The sequence below is a fragment of the Vombatus ursinus genome, unplaced genomic scaffold, assembly GCF_900497805.2.
Source record: "Vombatus ursinus unplaced genomic scaffold, bare-nosed wombat genome assembly UNPS02014768.1, whole genome shotgun sequence".
Taxonomy (NCBI): Eukaryota; Metazoa; Chordata; class Mammalia; order Diprotodontia; family Vombatidae; genus Vombatus; species Vombatus ursinus.
In genome coordinates this window covers 8,696,290-8,711,493 of record NW_020954546.1, presented here as the reverse complement: position 1 = coordinate 8,711,493, position 15,204 = coordinate 8,696,290, and the positions used below count along the sequence as shown (strand labels likewise).

At 44.9% G+C, this 15,204-nt stretch overlaps 1 protein-coding gene across 1 annotated transcript in view; it reads left to right on the top strand.

Annotated features, from left to right (window-relative positions):
• Positions 1 to 3,947: 3,947 nt before the first annotated feature.
• LOC114043222 (collagen alpha-1(XXVI) chain-like) overlaps positions 3,948 to 15,204 on the top strand; it is a 266,331-nt gene continuing 255,074 nt past the window's right edge. The window contains 2 exon segments of the mRNA XM_027862255.1: positions 3,948 to 4,268; positions 4,270 to 4,412. Coding sequence (XP_027718056.1) covers positions 3,948 to 4,268; positions 4,270 to 4,412 — 464 coding nt within the window.

Here is a 15,204-nt window from a genome sequence, read left to right as displayed (position 1 = left end):
TGTGTGTGTGTGTGTGTGTGTGTGTGTGTGTGTGTGTGTGTGTGTGTGTATAATTTTCTTCTCAAACTTCCACTGTTTGAAATACTGCCTTGTTGTGGTGAGGATCAAGTTTGATTGCCAGGGCAGGTAAAACAAATGAAGCTGCGTCCTGGGCTGGTGCTGCATGTAAAATTCGCTAGTGTAGTTCTGAGAAGCTAGTTAGGCTTTGGTGCACTTGGGGGCATAATGAGAAAATCACTTAGGGCTTTTGTGTCTAGCTAAAGGAGCAAAACTTGAGAACCAGATTGTACATGTACCATATCCCCTGCCCAAAGAGAGAAAGCTTGGGACACTTTCCATTAGAACAAAAATCCTTTAAGTTGTTCAACTCTTTTTTCCTTTACTATTGAGAGATTTTGCTGTGACCTCTGATCCATGATAGGAGTTTGGGCATCGTGAAGGGGGCAAGAGGACTTGGGGGGGGAAGGGTTCTGACCAAATGCCCATTCCTCCCTTTTTCGCCCCCTTGGCCAGTGGTGTTACTAAATCGTGCTGCACAGGGCAATCCCGAGGGGAGAGGGGGGGAAGGACTTCTGTTTTAGATTACCAGGAGAATTTATTATGCTAGAAGGTCAATATTTACCTTGGCTTCAACTTGGTGAGTATTTACTTCTCCCTTCAATGAATCTTGATGCTGACTTCAGCAAAAGCTAATCTCTGTTTTTTGTCGACTGAATAGGATGCTCCAGCTTTTCCTATCAGCTGGAAAGTCTCAAGACCCATTTGCCAGCACCCTACAAATCAAAACAAAGAGACAGAGATATGGAATTATCACTGATGCTAGGGCTCCTGGATATTTGGCATTTTCCTTTCTCAACCAATATACTTTCTAGTTAGAAGAACCTTTTTGTCAAAGCACTTTCAAATCCACCACATGTCTACATCACTTTTTCACCCCAACATGATGACATGGGTATGTACGGAGCATGATATTTTTCTCAGTTGGCTGAGAGGGAAACAGAGGCTCAAAAAGAAATAAGTGATTTGTTAAATGGAATGAGAAGGAGCCCACAGCTTCCTTGTATTGTCCTGATCCCGAATCCACTCTTTCCATTCGATTGTGTGTGAGTGTAATGATTTTAGATTAACATGCAGACTTGAATGAAATTAAAGGCAGTGAGGATGCAGCCAGGAGCTTCTGTGAGAGGCGAGTATCCAAACCCTGGGGACAGTCATAGGCGGCTCCCTTGGCACCACTGAGCCTGTGTGTGTGTGTGTGTGTGTGTGTGTGTGTGTGTGTGTGTGTGTAAAAGCAGCTCACAAAATCAGTGACTATTTACTGAAGGAGAGTTTGGGAAGGTGACTCTGCCCTCGTTCTGCCAGACTCCCAGTGTCCTCTTTGATAGGACAGGGCTAGCATGAAGCAAGTGGAGCATTCATTGGTCTTTGAGTAATGGAGTGACTCCTCAGTGTGAGCCTTATGGGTGGCATAGGCAGGGGGTGAGGCCGTGTATGTTGGGGATGGGGGTGGAGTGGGTGAGGTGGAGGGAAGTTGGGGCCCACTGCATCTATATCATCTACATCATCCTTGCCTTTCTTCAACTGCTCTGTTCCTCTGGCTCAGGGAGAATTGATGGCATAGGAAAAAGGCGTCTGGGATGGCAGCTAACCTCCTGTTCCCTTACTGTTTGTTACACTGAAATGTAATGCCACTTCTCAGCAGATCTTACTAGGCACACAAAACAAGGAAAAGTGGAAACCATAACTCATACAAAATTACTTCGAGAGAATTAATCCCTCATTTACTGGGGCTTGGCCAACAGCCAGAAGGGGCACAGTTCAAATGCACCTGGGGGAAGGCACTTAAAATGCTCCCATGATCTACCATGTCTGCTCCAAATCTCTTGGACCTTCAAAGGATGGGGACCCTATTGCAGGTTATCAAGTATAGTATCTATGATTAGATGCTGAATTGAAATGCAATGAAGTTTGCTGTTATATTTTAAAAATACCCAGGTAGGGATTGAAAATGTTTGGAGGAAGAGTATAGGGTGGAATCCAGCAGACTGATCACTGTTCCTTGGAGGGCCTGGCCTGTGTCACTAACTACCTGTGTGACTCTGGGCAAGTCATTTGAATCTCTGGGCATAAAGTTTCTTTCCTCATCTCTATACAGGGGAAGATCCCAAGTATAGAGGAGAGCCTTCCCCACATGGGCCCCGAACATGTTGAGAGGCCCATTTGGGGCAAGGGCTCAGAGGGAGGCAGAAGAGACCTCTCTGGCCTCTTCTCTCCTCCCTCTTCAATAAGGGAGACTTTCAGTCCTTTCAGGAGCGGAAGGAGAAAGTTGGGGCTGGAGGCCACTCTGATCTCCTCAGAGAGGGGTTACTGAAATAGAAGTTAATCTACCTACTCCCTTAAATACTATTAGTCTAGGGCATATGACTGGTTCCAGTAAACTTCTGATGGTTTTGTCATTTTGGGGAAGAAGAAGGACCCCAAGTTCTACAGCCAAGGCTTGACACCTTACCCATTAAATACCAGTTCCACGAACACTGAGAATAGCAAAGACACTGATTTATCCAGATAGCAAAACAGAACTCGGAGACCTACGCAACAGGCTACATGCCAGTCAATACAGAGCGAAGGAACTCGCCATTCGGAGCAAGATGCCTTGGCTCAACCAAGACAGGGCGTCCTAGGTCTCCCTCACATGGAAAACTCGCCCTGGTCTCTCGTGTAGCAAACTGGGAATAAGGACATGATGTTTCCCCAGTCTTTTCCTTCAGTAACCGGAAGTGGGCTGCCCTCTTCCATCTTCTCCCTGGAAGCCAGAAGTGGCAAAACTTGGAGTCACGAAGATTTGAAGCTTGGAGAGTCGGAAGAGGACTCCCTCCCTGCCTTTCACCTCCCACCCTGCCCCTCGCCCTCCATCAATAAGGAAAGAGCCCTACACCGACGGGCTCGGGGTTTCATAAACAGAACAAAGTGGAGTGGACTGCCTCAGAGGGACTCTTTGTCTCTAGGCCTGTGATCCCCCCAAATCCCAGGTTAATCTGTCAGGCCTAGGGCAGAACAAGAGACCCTACAGCTCTTTTTGTAGAGGCTATTTTCTTAACTTCCATTCACTGCTTACCTTGCATTTAGATAGTCACAAAACGTGGCGCTCTGGGGCAGGACAGGAGTGTGTCCAACCCTCGCAGCTCTCAAGGGAAGTACTGGCTAAAAGATCAGATTGGGAGGGTGGAGGGCTAAAACAGAAGAAAATTCCTACCACGTCAGTGCCCAATGCTCCACTCCTTCCGCCTCCGCCAGCCAGTGGAGACCTAAAGTGGAAGGCGCCCTGCCTGGTGGCAGTCGAAGACCGGGCTTTTGTTGCTATGGCGTTGCGAACTGGGTAACTGGGCAAAAGTCACCTTCTTGTTCTCGGCCTTAGATTCCACCCTGTGTGAAGGAGGGGGTGCTTGAGGTTTGCTCCGGGACATTCTAAGAGCGCCAGCTAAAAAGGGGTAAAATGTAGGAGAGAAGATCCCTGCCTTATACGTGGAAGGACCTCCCCCAAATGGCGAAGATAAAGGACACGCGTTCAATCTGTAGCCCTTTGTGACTTTGGGAAAGTCGTTTCCCTCTCTGGGCCTCAGTTTCCACCCCTGGAAAATGAGGGAGTAGGACTAAATGATTTCTAAGGTCCAGCTCGGAATCTATATGATCCCGTGATCCTAAGCCGTTTCCCCTCTCTAGGCCTCAGTTTCCCTCCTTGGAAAATGACTGGGCCGGACTGGGCCTCTGAGGTCCCTTCTAGCTCTTTATCTACGAGGTTGGAGAGAAATCCGGGGTGCGGCCCCTTTGCCAAGCTGGTCTGGAGCGCACGGGGCCAGAGGGGAGCCGCGGGGGCAGGCGGTGGTGGGGCCGCCTCCTCCGGTCCCCGCCCACCTGCGCACCGCTGGCTCCCGGGCCTCCAAGGGTTAATGGAGAAACCCCACGCCCCTTTTGACGGACTGAGCGCAGCCCACCTCCCCGAATTTGAAAAGGCGGCTCCGGAGCCCGAGCCTGGCCGCGTGGGCGCTCTGAACAGCGTTGGGCATCTCTGCCTCGAGTCGGGACCCCGGGCCCAGAGGCGCCGAGCCCCTCGCCCTCGTACCCGGCCGGATCGCCGCCCCCCACTCCCTTCCCAGGTCTCCGGGGCTCCCCATGTCTCCCCCGTTCGGCGGAGCGGGGCGCCGAGGGGCGAGTCCTTAGTGGGCAGGCTGATTCGTGTGGGACCCCGGCCCCCTGCCCGCGATGAAGCTGTCCCTCTTCCTCCCCTGGGCGTGCTGCCTTTACGGCTGTACGGTGGGCACCGGCTTCCTCTACCCGTACCCGTCCGCAGCCCTGCAGCACAACTACCAGGAGCACGGCCCCGCACCTCCGGGCAGCGGCTACGCACACCGCCGGTGAGTGAGCTGGGGGAGAGCACTGCCCCTGCCCGGGCTTGGGGGTGGCCAGAGCGCCGCGGCTGCGGCACCTTTCCGGGGCTGGGCTGCTCCCCTGTCTCCCTGCTTTCCTCCCTCCTTCCCAGGCACCTTTTAGTCCATCCCCCCCCCCTCCCCGCGTCCTTGACGCGCCACGGAATGTAGACCTCACCAGTGGGAAGGAGTCAGGCGTATCCTGGGAACCAGCCCTGGGACCCAGGCAATGGGCATCGCGGGGCTGCCTGAGCGCTCTCCGGGAAAGAGAGGCAGGGGTTCTTGTTGGGGAAGACCACGGGAGTAGAGCTCTCGGGCTGGAGGCGACCTGGGAGCTCACTGAATCCATACTTCCTCACTTTACAGAGGAGGAAACTGAGGCTTGGGGACGGAGAAGAATGAAGGCCATTCTCAGACCAGGAAACACTGGTCAGTGAAGGAGGCACAGATGCTGGCCTGCTGATCCCGGCCGATTTCCCCAGGCTCTCCTGGGGACGAGCTGGGGAATCCGGGTTGTCATCACGCAGGGCCTTAGGTGCCCAGTGAAATGGGCAACAGGTGCGAATTCAGTCACCTGAGAATTTTTTTTACCAACAGCCTCCGAGAGGCTAACGCTGTCCAGGGAAGAACACGATCTGGAAATAAGGTCGTCGCCTCGGCTCGCTGCGCTTCTCTGTCCAATTTCGTTGGCCGCGAGGGGGAGCGCGTGCCATGTGCATAGTCAACATTAGTGGGTATCTCTTTAGAAGGCAATTCTTAGCCCGTGGTTTACCTGCAGCATTCCCTAGAAAAGATGAGAGCAAGCTTACGAACTCCCTTCTAATCTTGAGGCATTCCCTAGAGCGGGGCCTTCTCCCCCTTTCCTCAGGAAGTCAAAAACTAGAATCCTCTCCCCTGCCCCTCTTAGATCTTTTCTAAAGATAGCTGGAATCCTTATTAAAACAATGGAATTTCCCCCCCCTTTCTATGCAAGGCCTTAGAATCAGGAAATCTGTGCCTGAACACTTGGGGAACTGTGGCCTTTATGGCAACATATCATTCTGACAGTATCTAGACAGAACATTCTGGAGAAGTGATAGTTTTCCATTCTCCAACCCCCCCTCCCCACTTTCAACAGTTATTTAACAAACATTTATAAGACACTGGTGATTACTCAAAATGATGTGCTAGCCCTAGGAATTATAGTAATGCCACAAATACTTTATAAGCAAACACATACCATATGCCTATCAAACGCTGATGCTTCCCTATGAGGACAAAGTAGGAGAAAATAGAGGCTCCCTCAGCTTGGAAAACCTTGTAGATAAAGAGCTAGAAGGGAGCTGAGAGGCCAGCCAGTCCAGCCCAGTCATTTTCCAGGGAGGGAAACTGAGGCCTAGAGAAGGGGAATGGCTTGGGATCGCAGGATCATAGATTCTGAGGTGGAAGGGACCTTAGAGGTGTCCTCCTGAGAGGAGATCAGAAGCCGATGATGAACTTAGATTTTTTGTCAAATTTCAAAAGTTAGAAGAGGAGAGAGCCCCTTAAAACTTGAAGGTCATCGTAGGATTCTGAGGATGACAAATGAGAGGGTGGCATGCCAAGCTTGCATGGTGGGTAATAAGCGTGAAGCGCTTGACTCGAGATGAAAAAGTATGAAAAAGTATGTATGAAAAAGTAAATTCAGGAAGGATTCAGATGTTCACGGATGGTAGAGCCACAGTGGGTTAGGGGTTGTTTGGGACGCATCCGACAACCGTTTTGAGTCTGCTGTTACTGCCTAAAGCCAACCAGCCTTTGTTATCCCTGTTCAGATTCCCAGCATGTGGACGGATGGCACCACATATTATGGTGCAGGAGTATAGAATGAGGAATCATGAGTATTCCCTTCCCCCCACAGAAAAATAAGGTGTGAGGAATGTTTGGTCCAGTAATACTGGACACTTCCCACCCCCACCCCACTCCCTCTTTATTTCTTTAACTGTACTTACTTGGAGATGCTAAATTGCATCTTCCCCATTTCCCAGCTCCCTGACCTTCCAGAGTGAAAATACTGGTGGGAAGCCCAGCGTATTAAAGGAAGTCCTTATCAAATGAGTCTCTTTGATTTGCTGCTTAGGGTTCCTTAACAGATCTGATTGTTGAAAATAGCTCATGTTCTCTTTTTCCAGTTTGTGTGGAAGAGGGCAGCCTTGAAACCTCTGACCCAGGGAATGCAGAGTAGTATGATATGCTGGGGAAAAACTGGGACTGACCATCTGTGGCCTGCCCCATATATGACTGAGGCTCTCACTGTCACCCAAGAGCCAAGAGACATGTCCAAATCGATCTCAAAGTCTTCTAATGTTAACACAAGAATGACTGGAGAGTACCAAATCATAATAAATCTGGTTTATAAACTGGAGTTCACCCTTTGCAGAGTATGCTTGGTCAACTTTTATTGACAAAAAAATGGAAGGCAGAGCGAAATATGAACATTGTTTTGAAGGCATAAAGAATTTTGATATTTGGAGGATGGATCTGTAATATTTTATTTAAAAAGTATAATATCTCTAATTTACTGAGTAGATAAGAGAAGCAGACCTTAGCTGAGTAGGTGACCCAAATTATGTTACAAAATCTTCTTTAGAAAAAGGGAGCCCTCTTGTAGCCTTGTCTTTCCCCATCATTGAAGTCATTACTAAAATCACATTTTAGGGACGTGATTGGGTGTTATAGAATTTAAAAATCCAGATTAGACACAGTTCTTGCTCCTGAAAAGACTTTATAATCTGATCAGTATTGATGCCAAGAGCATATAAAGAAAATTACGTTAATTTGAGGTAAAGATTAAGTTCTAAGGGTTCATATGGTTTCATTTCTGAATTGCTTAGAAATATGGCAGTTTGCATTTGATGTTTGGGGTTTCCCTACCTTTTAAAACTGCTGTTAAGAGTTTGGTACCACATAGTTTTCAGGAATTCAGAGATTGGACATTTCATTCAGAATGCCTTTTGGGAGGATTGGCTTTGTGACCTGTAGTCCTGTGGATTTTTGCTTCCTTATCTTTATTTCGTTCCATTCTCTTGCTTCATGAGTCTTTAGTTACTTATTATACCAAATCTAATTTCCTCTGTGTTGGCTTTGAGGCTGTCTACCAAGTAGACCTTTCCCATTGTGCTGGCCTCATTTCTCATTAGTAATCAGTTAACAAGAATTTATTAAGCACATACCACATGTACATATTTAAACATATGTCACATAGGCACTGAAGATATAAACCCCAAAATGAAATAGTTCCTGCCCTCAAGGAGCTTACATTCTATAGGAGGAAATGACACATGCAGTTATAAATATATACAAAACAAATACATGACAATTTTTTGGGGGGGAGAATCTTAGCAGCTAGGAAATCAGGAATAAGTTTGGTATAGAAAGTGACATGTTAGCTGAGTTTTGAAGGAAATTAAAGACTCTAAGAGATGAAGGTAAAGAGCAAGTATATTCCAGGTAAGCAGTGGGGACAGACTGGACAAAGGCTCTGAGATAAGATATAGCAAAGCAAAAGGTCCAATTTGGCTGGACCAAAGAGTGCATTATGGGGAGAAGGTCTAGCAAGGTCAGAAAGTCAGGTTGGAGCTCAGTTGTGAAGATTTTCAAGACTAAACATGGCAGAATTTGTATTTGAAGCTCCTGAAGTTTGAAAAGGGAAGTGACGAGGTCAGATCTTTGCTCTACCTTGGCAACTGTGTGGAAGATGGATTGTCTCCAGGGAAGTGACCAGTCAGGGAGATCAATTGGGAGACGCTGCAATAGTAAGTACAAGTGAGAGGTAAGACAACTAGGTGGTGAAGTGCATGAGCACCGAGCTTGGAATCATGCAGACTCATCTTTATGGGTTCAAATCCAAACTAACCGTGTGACCCTGGGCAAGTCGCTTAACCCTGTGTGCCTCAGTAAAATACAAACTCTGTAAAATGAATTGGAGATGGAAATGGTAAACCACTCTAGTATCTTTGCCAAGAAAACCCCATGAACAATAATGGTCCATGGGGTCGTGAAGAATTGGACACGATAAACAACAACCTCTTTTAAAACCAGTCTTCTCCAGAAAACTTTCCCTAAAACCATCTGGTCTTTTCAGAAAGTGTTCCCCTAAAATCTGAAAATTCCGTTGGCCTTATTTAAATTGTTTGTTTTTATATTCCTTTAAGTGCCAGTAAGTCATATCCGATCCCTTGTCTTGCTTCCTAACTGGACTGCAGATTTCTTGAGGGCAGGCCTAGACCTGGCCTTTTCCCCTCTCCCTTATGTCTCCCTGTAGTGCCCAGGTGTACTAGACTTTGCGTATAGTGAGCAAATGATAAGTGTTGATTAGTCTGCTCACTCAGTCTTTTTAATAGTTCTCAAGTTTGAAAAGAAAGTCCTGCATGTTATGTTAATGACTAAAGTACTTGTGTTCTAATACCACAGTGGAAAGATAGATGGATGTTGTTAGTAGGTTGTACGAGACATCATCAATGATAATAGCTTAGTATAGGAAGTGGAATAAAAGGTGTCATCAAGGACATGTGTGATAAGAAAAGAAGGCCAGCCTCTATCATGCAGCACGTTCAAGGGACAGACGGACTGGATGTTGTACTGTTATCTGAGAAATATTGAAAAGATCTAGAGAAGGGGGTTCTTAACCTTTTTTATGTCATGGACCCCTCTAGTCATCTGTTGGAGTCTTTGGATCCCTCTCCGGAATCATGTTTTTCAATGCATAAAATAAAACACATAGTATTACAAAGAAAACCAATTATATTGAAATATCATTATCAAAATATTTTTTAAAAGTTCACAGAACCCAGTTAAGAACCCAGTATGTATAGGAAGGTCTCTGATGTTGGGTAGCTCCTGAATGGAGGAATTACAGAGGTCACTGAACAAGAATTGCAAGGTATAGAAAGCATGGATGGGTTGCAATCTGGACTGTTTGCTGGAGGGAGTACTGATAAAATTATAGACCTGTCAGAATACTGGAGGTGTTTCTTTTCATAGTTTAAAAATATTTTAATTTAAAATTTCAATGAGTAAGTATTGGCTTTCTTTCCTTACTCTCCAGTAGAAAAGAAAAATAAAACCTTGTTACAGATACGCAAAGTCAAGCAAAGCCATTTCCTCCTTTGTCCATGTTCACAAGTGTCTGTCTTATTCTGCTTCCTTACCTCCTTCACAATATGGTTTGTCAGTGTGCTGACCAGAGAGTTCCGTGACTTGATAATATTGTTGTTATTATGTGACTTGTTCTCCTGGTTGTGCTTACTTTACTCTGCCTCAGTTCATACAGCTTCTCTCAGGTTTCTCTGAAACCATCTTTTTCATCATTCCATAAGGCACAATTGTATTCCATCACATTCATGTACCATAATGTACTCTGCTATTCACCAATTAATGGGCACCCCCTTTGTTTCCAGTTCTTTAACCGCTACAAAAAGAGTATCTATAGATATTTTTGTATATATGGATACTTTTCCTCTTTCTTTTATCTCTTTGGGAGTTTAGGCCTACCAGATGTATTACTGGGTCAAACAAGTATGCACGGTATAGTAACTTTTGGGGCATAGTTCCAAATTGCTTTCCAGGATGACCTGACTAATTTATAATTCCAGTAGGATTACAATAGTTTATATGTTTTCTAGTAGCCCCTTCCACAATTGACATTTTTTCATCATTTTTGTCAATTTAATTGTTTTAGACTCTTCAGAGTTGTTTTAATTTGCATTTCTCTAATTATTAGTAATTTGAAGCTTTTTTTATTTCTGTGTGGCTGTTGAAAGCTCGGGTTTCTTACTTTAAGAATTTCCTGTTTTTAAGTTTTGACCATTTATCAGTTGGGGAATTGGTTATTTTTTCTTATAAATTTAAATCCATTCCTTATATGTACTGGAAATGAGACGTTTATCAGAATCTTGCTGCAAATATTTTTTCCTTAGTTAACTGTTTTGCTTCTAATTTTAGCTGCATTGGTTTTGTTTCTGCAAAAACTTTTAAACTTTACATAATTAAAATCATTCATTTTATCTTGTGTTCCTCTGTGTCTCTTGTTTAGTCATGAACTTTTTCCCTCTCCATAATTTCTTCATCATTCTTCTAAATTCTTTGTGACGTGATCTTTTATATCTAAGTCATGTATCCTTTGAGGCTTGTCTTGATATGTGGCAAGAGGTATTGGTCTAAATCTAATTTCTGGCAGACTGCATTTAGTTTTTGTGGCAAACCCTGTTACTTCTGAGAAACCTAGGCAGCAGCCTCATACCTGAGTGTAAAGCTGTAACACTGAAGGAGTCATAGTGGGGTCACAGACTTGGAGCTAGACAGAAACTAGTCCAGCTCCCTTATTTTGTAGATGAGGAAACTGAGGCCAGGAATGGTAAAATGGTTTATCCGAGGCCATTGAATGTAAACGTGTGTGTAGGGACATGTACATGTATGTACTTATACATATGGGTGTATTTATATGTACACATATATGTAAATATAAAAATAGAGATTGATAGAATTTCTGTGGCACTTTAAGTTTCAAATCCAGTGGCCTCTTCACTGCCCTGGGATCCTCGTCCTAGGCGTGGGTCTGATACGCAGCACTTGTGTACTTCTTTGCTGTACTCACTACCTGCTCTTCCTACGTAACTTTTTTGAGTCACTTTAAAGGTACCATGGGCGTTCTGTAGTTTAAGGGATTTGACCTAGGTGTGGGATGGAAAAAGAGAATATTTCTTGCAAAAGTCTTAAGAAGCCCTAAATTTAAACTCCTGATGCAGCAGTTTCCAAATCACCGGACTTTCTCTGTACCCCCTTTCTATTATTTTAAAATCCATTCCCAGAGTAACAATTCTTTCGGCAGGAAGAATATGCAAACTTGAGATTTCTCTCGTGCCAAACTAGCCCAACACTTCATTAAAGATACAGAAGGTCTAATGTGTTTGGTGTGAGCTGGACACCATCCAATTGTGCCCGGAGCAGAGGAAGGGAGTGAGAAACACTAACCGTGACTGGATTTTTGAGAATGTTAGTGCAAAGTGTCCAGGGATTTTTGTCGACTATCATATGGAAATGTGTATACTTCATCCACTTCTCATCTTTGAATATTTAGGAGTCCAAAACCTTCCTAACCCAATCTTCCTTCTCACCTCCCCGAAACCAAATCCGAGAAGTTTCCTTTGGGGGCCTTTAGAGGGACCACCTTGAAACAAGTGAATCTGCATTAATATGTAATACTCGAGATGAGAAGCATGTAGACCATAGTACTTTCTTTGTTCATGTGACCAACCATCTTGATGCAGAATACTTAGGGTAGGGATGGAGAAGAGATTTCTGGCTTTCTGCCTTTGCCTTATTCTTGATGTGTCTTAGACAATTTGAATGGCTGCTCGATTTCGGTTGATTAACATATGTTTATGAGTACATGCTATATGTAAAACCCTGTGTACTAAGCACTGTGGTGGATACTGACATAATGTGCTTGTTCTCCAACACTTAACTGTCAAGGAAGACAGACACAATATACACATTTTAAAAGGGATCAACTGACACATTTATTGAACACCTACTATATACTAGGTGCCTGAGGTACAAGTACAAGGAATCATAGTGCCCACTTGTGAGGGGCTTCCACTACAGTGGGGATACCATCCATTGTCTTCTGTTGTTTATCGAGGACCCTCTGAGAGGTACAGACAAGAGAGTGATCACTGTAGGATGGGGGTGATTAATAGAGGTTTCTTGGGAAAGGAGCTCCCCTTGGGGCCCAGAATTATTTCCATGCAGGTTTTCAGTGAACTAGCCTGAGGGGCCCTCCCCTAAGGAGGAGGACCGAAACTTGCTAATCTTGGGGGGAAACCAGCACATCCAAGGACAAAGCAACCAAATCCCAGTTGGTTTTTAGGAAGCACACCATCACTTTCTCACGCCCTCTGCCAACCTGTTGTGGTGTTAAATAATTTCCTTTTGTCGCAACCAACATTTGTGTTTGCTGATATGAACTCTGAGTTCATGAAGATAGAAAGTCAAGAGCTTTGACTCAGTTGGAAATGCCAACCCTGTTTATCTGTAAGACCTATGGTCTTACTTGACCTTGGGTCCCAAACTCAGTCTCTCCAACTCTCCTCTCTTTCCACACATCTTTTATTCTACTGAGAAGATGGAGGCCTCCGGGATTCTTTCTGTGTAAGCCATCCTCTCCTATGAGGTGGCCTTGCTAAGGCTAACCCCTTAACTTATGCTCTTTACCCAGTCCTCATCCATCTCCCTTCCTGAACCTTACATTATCAATCATTCCCTCTCCCTCCTTCCTTCTGCCACTCTTTCTTTCTCCTCCTGCCTCTCTTCCTCCTTTTCCTTTCCCTGTCTTCCCTTTCCCTTTCCCAAACAAGGATAGCTCTCCTCATTCTAAACACCAAGCAAACCCCAAACTCCCGAACAACCTAAATCCCTTCCTCCTTTGACTCTGTATAGCCCTTTTCCCCTTCAGTGATAAGTTTCTAGGAAGACAAGTTTTCTGACTCTACTTGTTGGCCACTTCCTCCCATCACTCTTTGCAGCCTGTCTTTGTTTCCAGCCATTCTAGTGATACTGCTTTTTAAAAGATTATCAGTGACCCTACCAACTGAAACGGCCTTTCCTTAGTACTTGGCCTCTTGGCTTTTCTGCAGCATTTGGAGCTATTGACCAACTTTCTCTTGATACTCTTTAGGCTTCTGTGATATTACTCTTTACCCAGCTCCTACCTGTTCAGTCCTCCCTGGGTTCCACTGCTTCATCTTCCTCCTCTTGCCCCCTAAACATGAGGTATATGGGGTGTTAAGGGAGGGCTAGCACCTCCAGTGTGAGGGCTTGCCGAGGCCTTTGTAGGGCTGCTCATCTACCTTTGGTATCCAGCTGTCACAACTCTGACCTGTGGCTCCAAGAAGCTGCAGCATGCTCAGTGCCCACACCCTGGTAAAACTCTCTCAGCGTATGGGCTAAACCAGGTTGAGGGTAACTCATCAGTGAGTTAGGGGCATGTGAAGACTGCCCCTGGTGGAGTGGGTAGAAGAGAACAATTGGTTCCAACGGCCATGAAGGCCGCAGAAGCAGGCGCAGTGGAGCACTCGGAGCTTGGTCAGACGTGGGAGATGCCAAGGTCATCCCCTGCACCCCGGGCCATCACCAGTCATCCTGACTTTTGTCCTGTCACTGGACTTCAGTGGCTCTGGGAGAGAGTGTGGCGATAACTTTGTGCAGCTCCACCTCACGTAGATCCAGTTCACGTGCAAGTCATGATATCACCCATGATGTCATTGGTCTTTGTAAATTAAGGATGAACTACAACAAAAAGGCTTTCCACATCAGAATTTAGCGTGCCTTTTCTGCCTTATATCATGCATTCTTTTTTCCCCCTTCATACCCTTTGTTCTGGCCAAAATGAACCACAAAGCTATCTCCTTCCTTCTTCTTTGTCCTCTACTCTCTCATCTCCGTGTGTTTATGTTTGCCTCCCTTGCCTAAAATGTTCTCGGTTCTCATCACCACCTCTTGAAATCTCTTCATTCTTTTTTTTTCCTCTTTCTTCAAGATACAACTTAAATATTGCCTCCTCTATGAAGATGAGTACTTTGTTTTATGGGTTGCCGTGGCTACAGTGATTAATTATCTAGTAACTGGCCTAGTGCATACTCTTCCAGCATGATGGAATCTGCTAGAACTGAAATTTTCTTTTTTTTAAAAAAATGGTATTTTATTTTTTCCAATTCCATGTAAAGACAATTTTTAACATTCATTTTTACAAAATTTTGAGTTCCAAATTTTTCTCCCCTTCCTTCACCTTCTCCCTTCCTAAGATAATGGTAAGCAATTTGATATAGGTTTTATATATACTCATATAAATATAAAATCATGTAAAACATACTTCCATATTAGTCCTGTTGTGAAAAAGACCAAAAGAAAAAGCCATAAAAAAATAAAGTGAAAATCATATGCTTTGATCTTTCTCTGGATGTGGAGAGAGTTTTCCATCATGAGTCCTTTGGCATTGTCTTGGATCATTGTATTGCTGAGAATAGCTAAGTTATTTTACTGTGTACAATGTTCTGCTGGTTCTGCTCACTTCACTTAGCATCAGTTCCTGTAAATCCATGTTTTTCTGAAATCTGCCTGCTCCTCATTTCTCATAACACAATAGTACTCTATTACATTCATATACCACAACTTGTTCAGTCATTCCCCAGTTGAAGGGCATCCCTCAATTTCCAGTTCTTGGCCACCACAAAAAGAACTACTGTAAATATTTTTGTACAAATAAGTCCTTTTCCCTTTTTAAAAAATCTCTTTGGGATACTGACCTAGTAGTAGTACTGCTGAATCAAAGAGTATGCCCTTTGGACACAGTTCCAAATTGCTCTCCAGAATCAAGGATCAAGAGCTGGAATTTTCTTAGGCTACTTTGGATTTGTTCTTGCCCTTAGGGAATTCTTCATTATGACTATGTACTTGCCATATCATAGCTACCGTCTGAGGTTCTAAGCTTTTTGGGGACAGGGATTGAATCACTTACCCCTTTGTATCCACCATCACATGGCACAGTGTCTTACACATGGTAGGGGCTTTACAGACTTGCTGAATTGAATTGCGCCTCCCCTCTGCCCTCCCTGTCATACCCATACTGGGGAGACTGGGCAGAGGTGATGGGCATGAGATGTGTGTGACCTGGGGAGAAAGGAGAGGCTTTAAGGCTTTGTTCACTTCTGGAAGCAGGAGGCAGCCGCTGTACCCTCCCTGACGGATCCAGTTTGCATTGTCT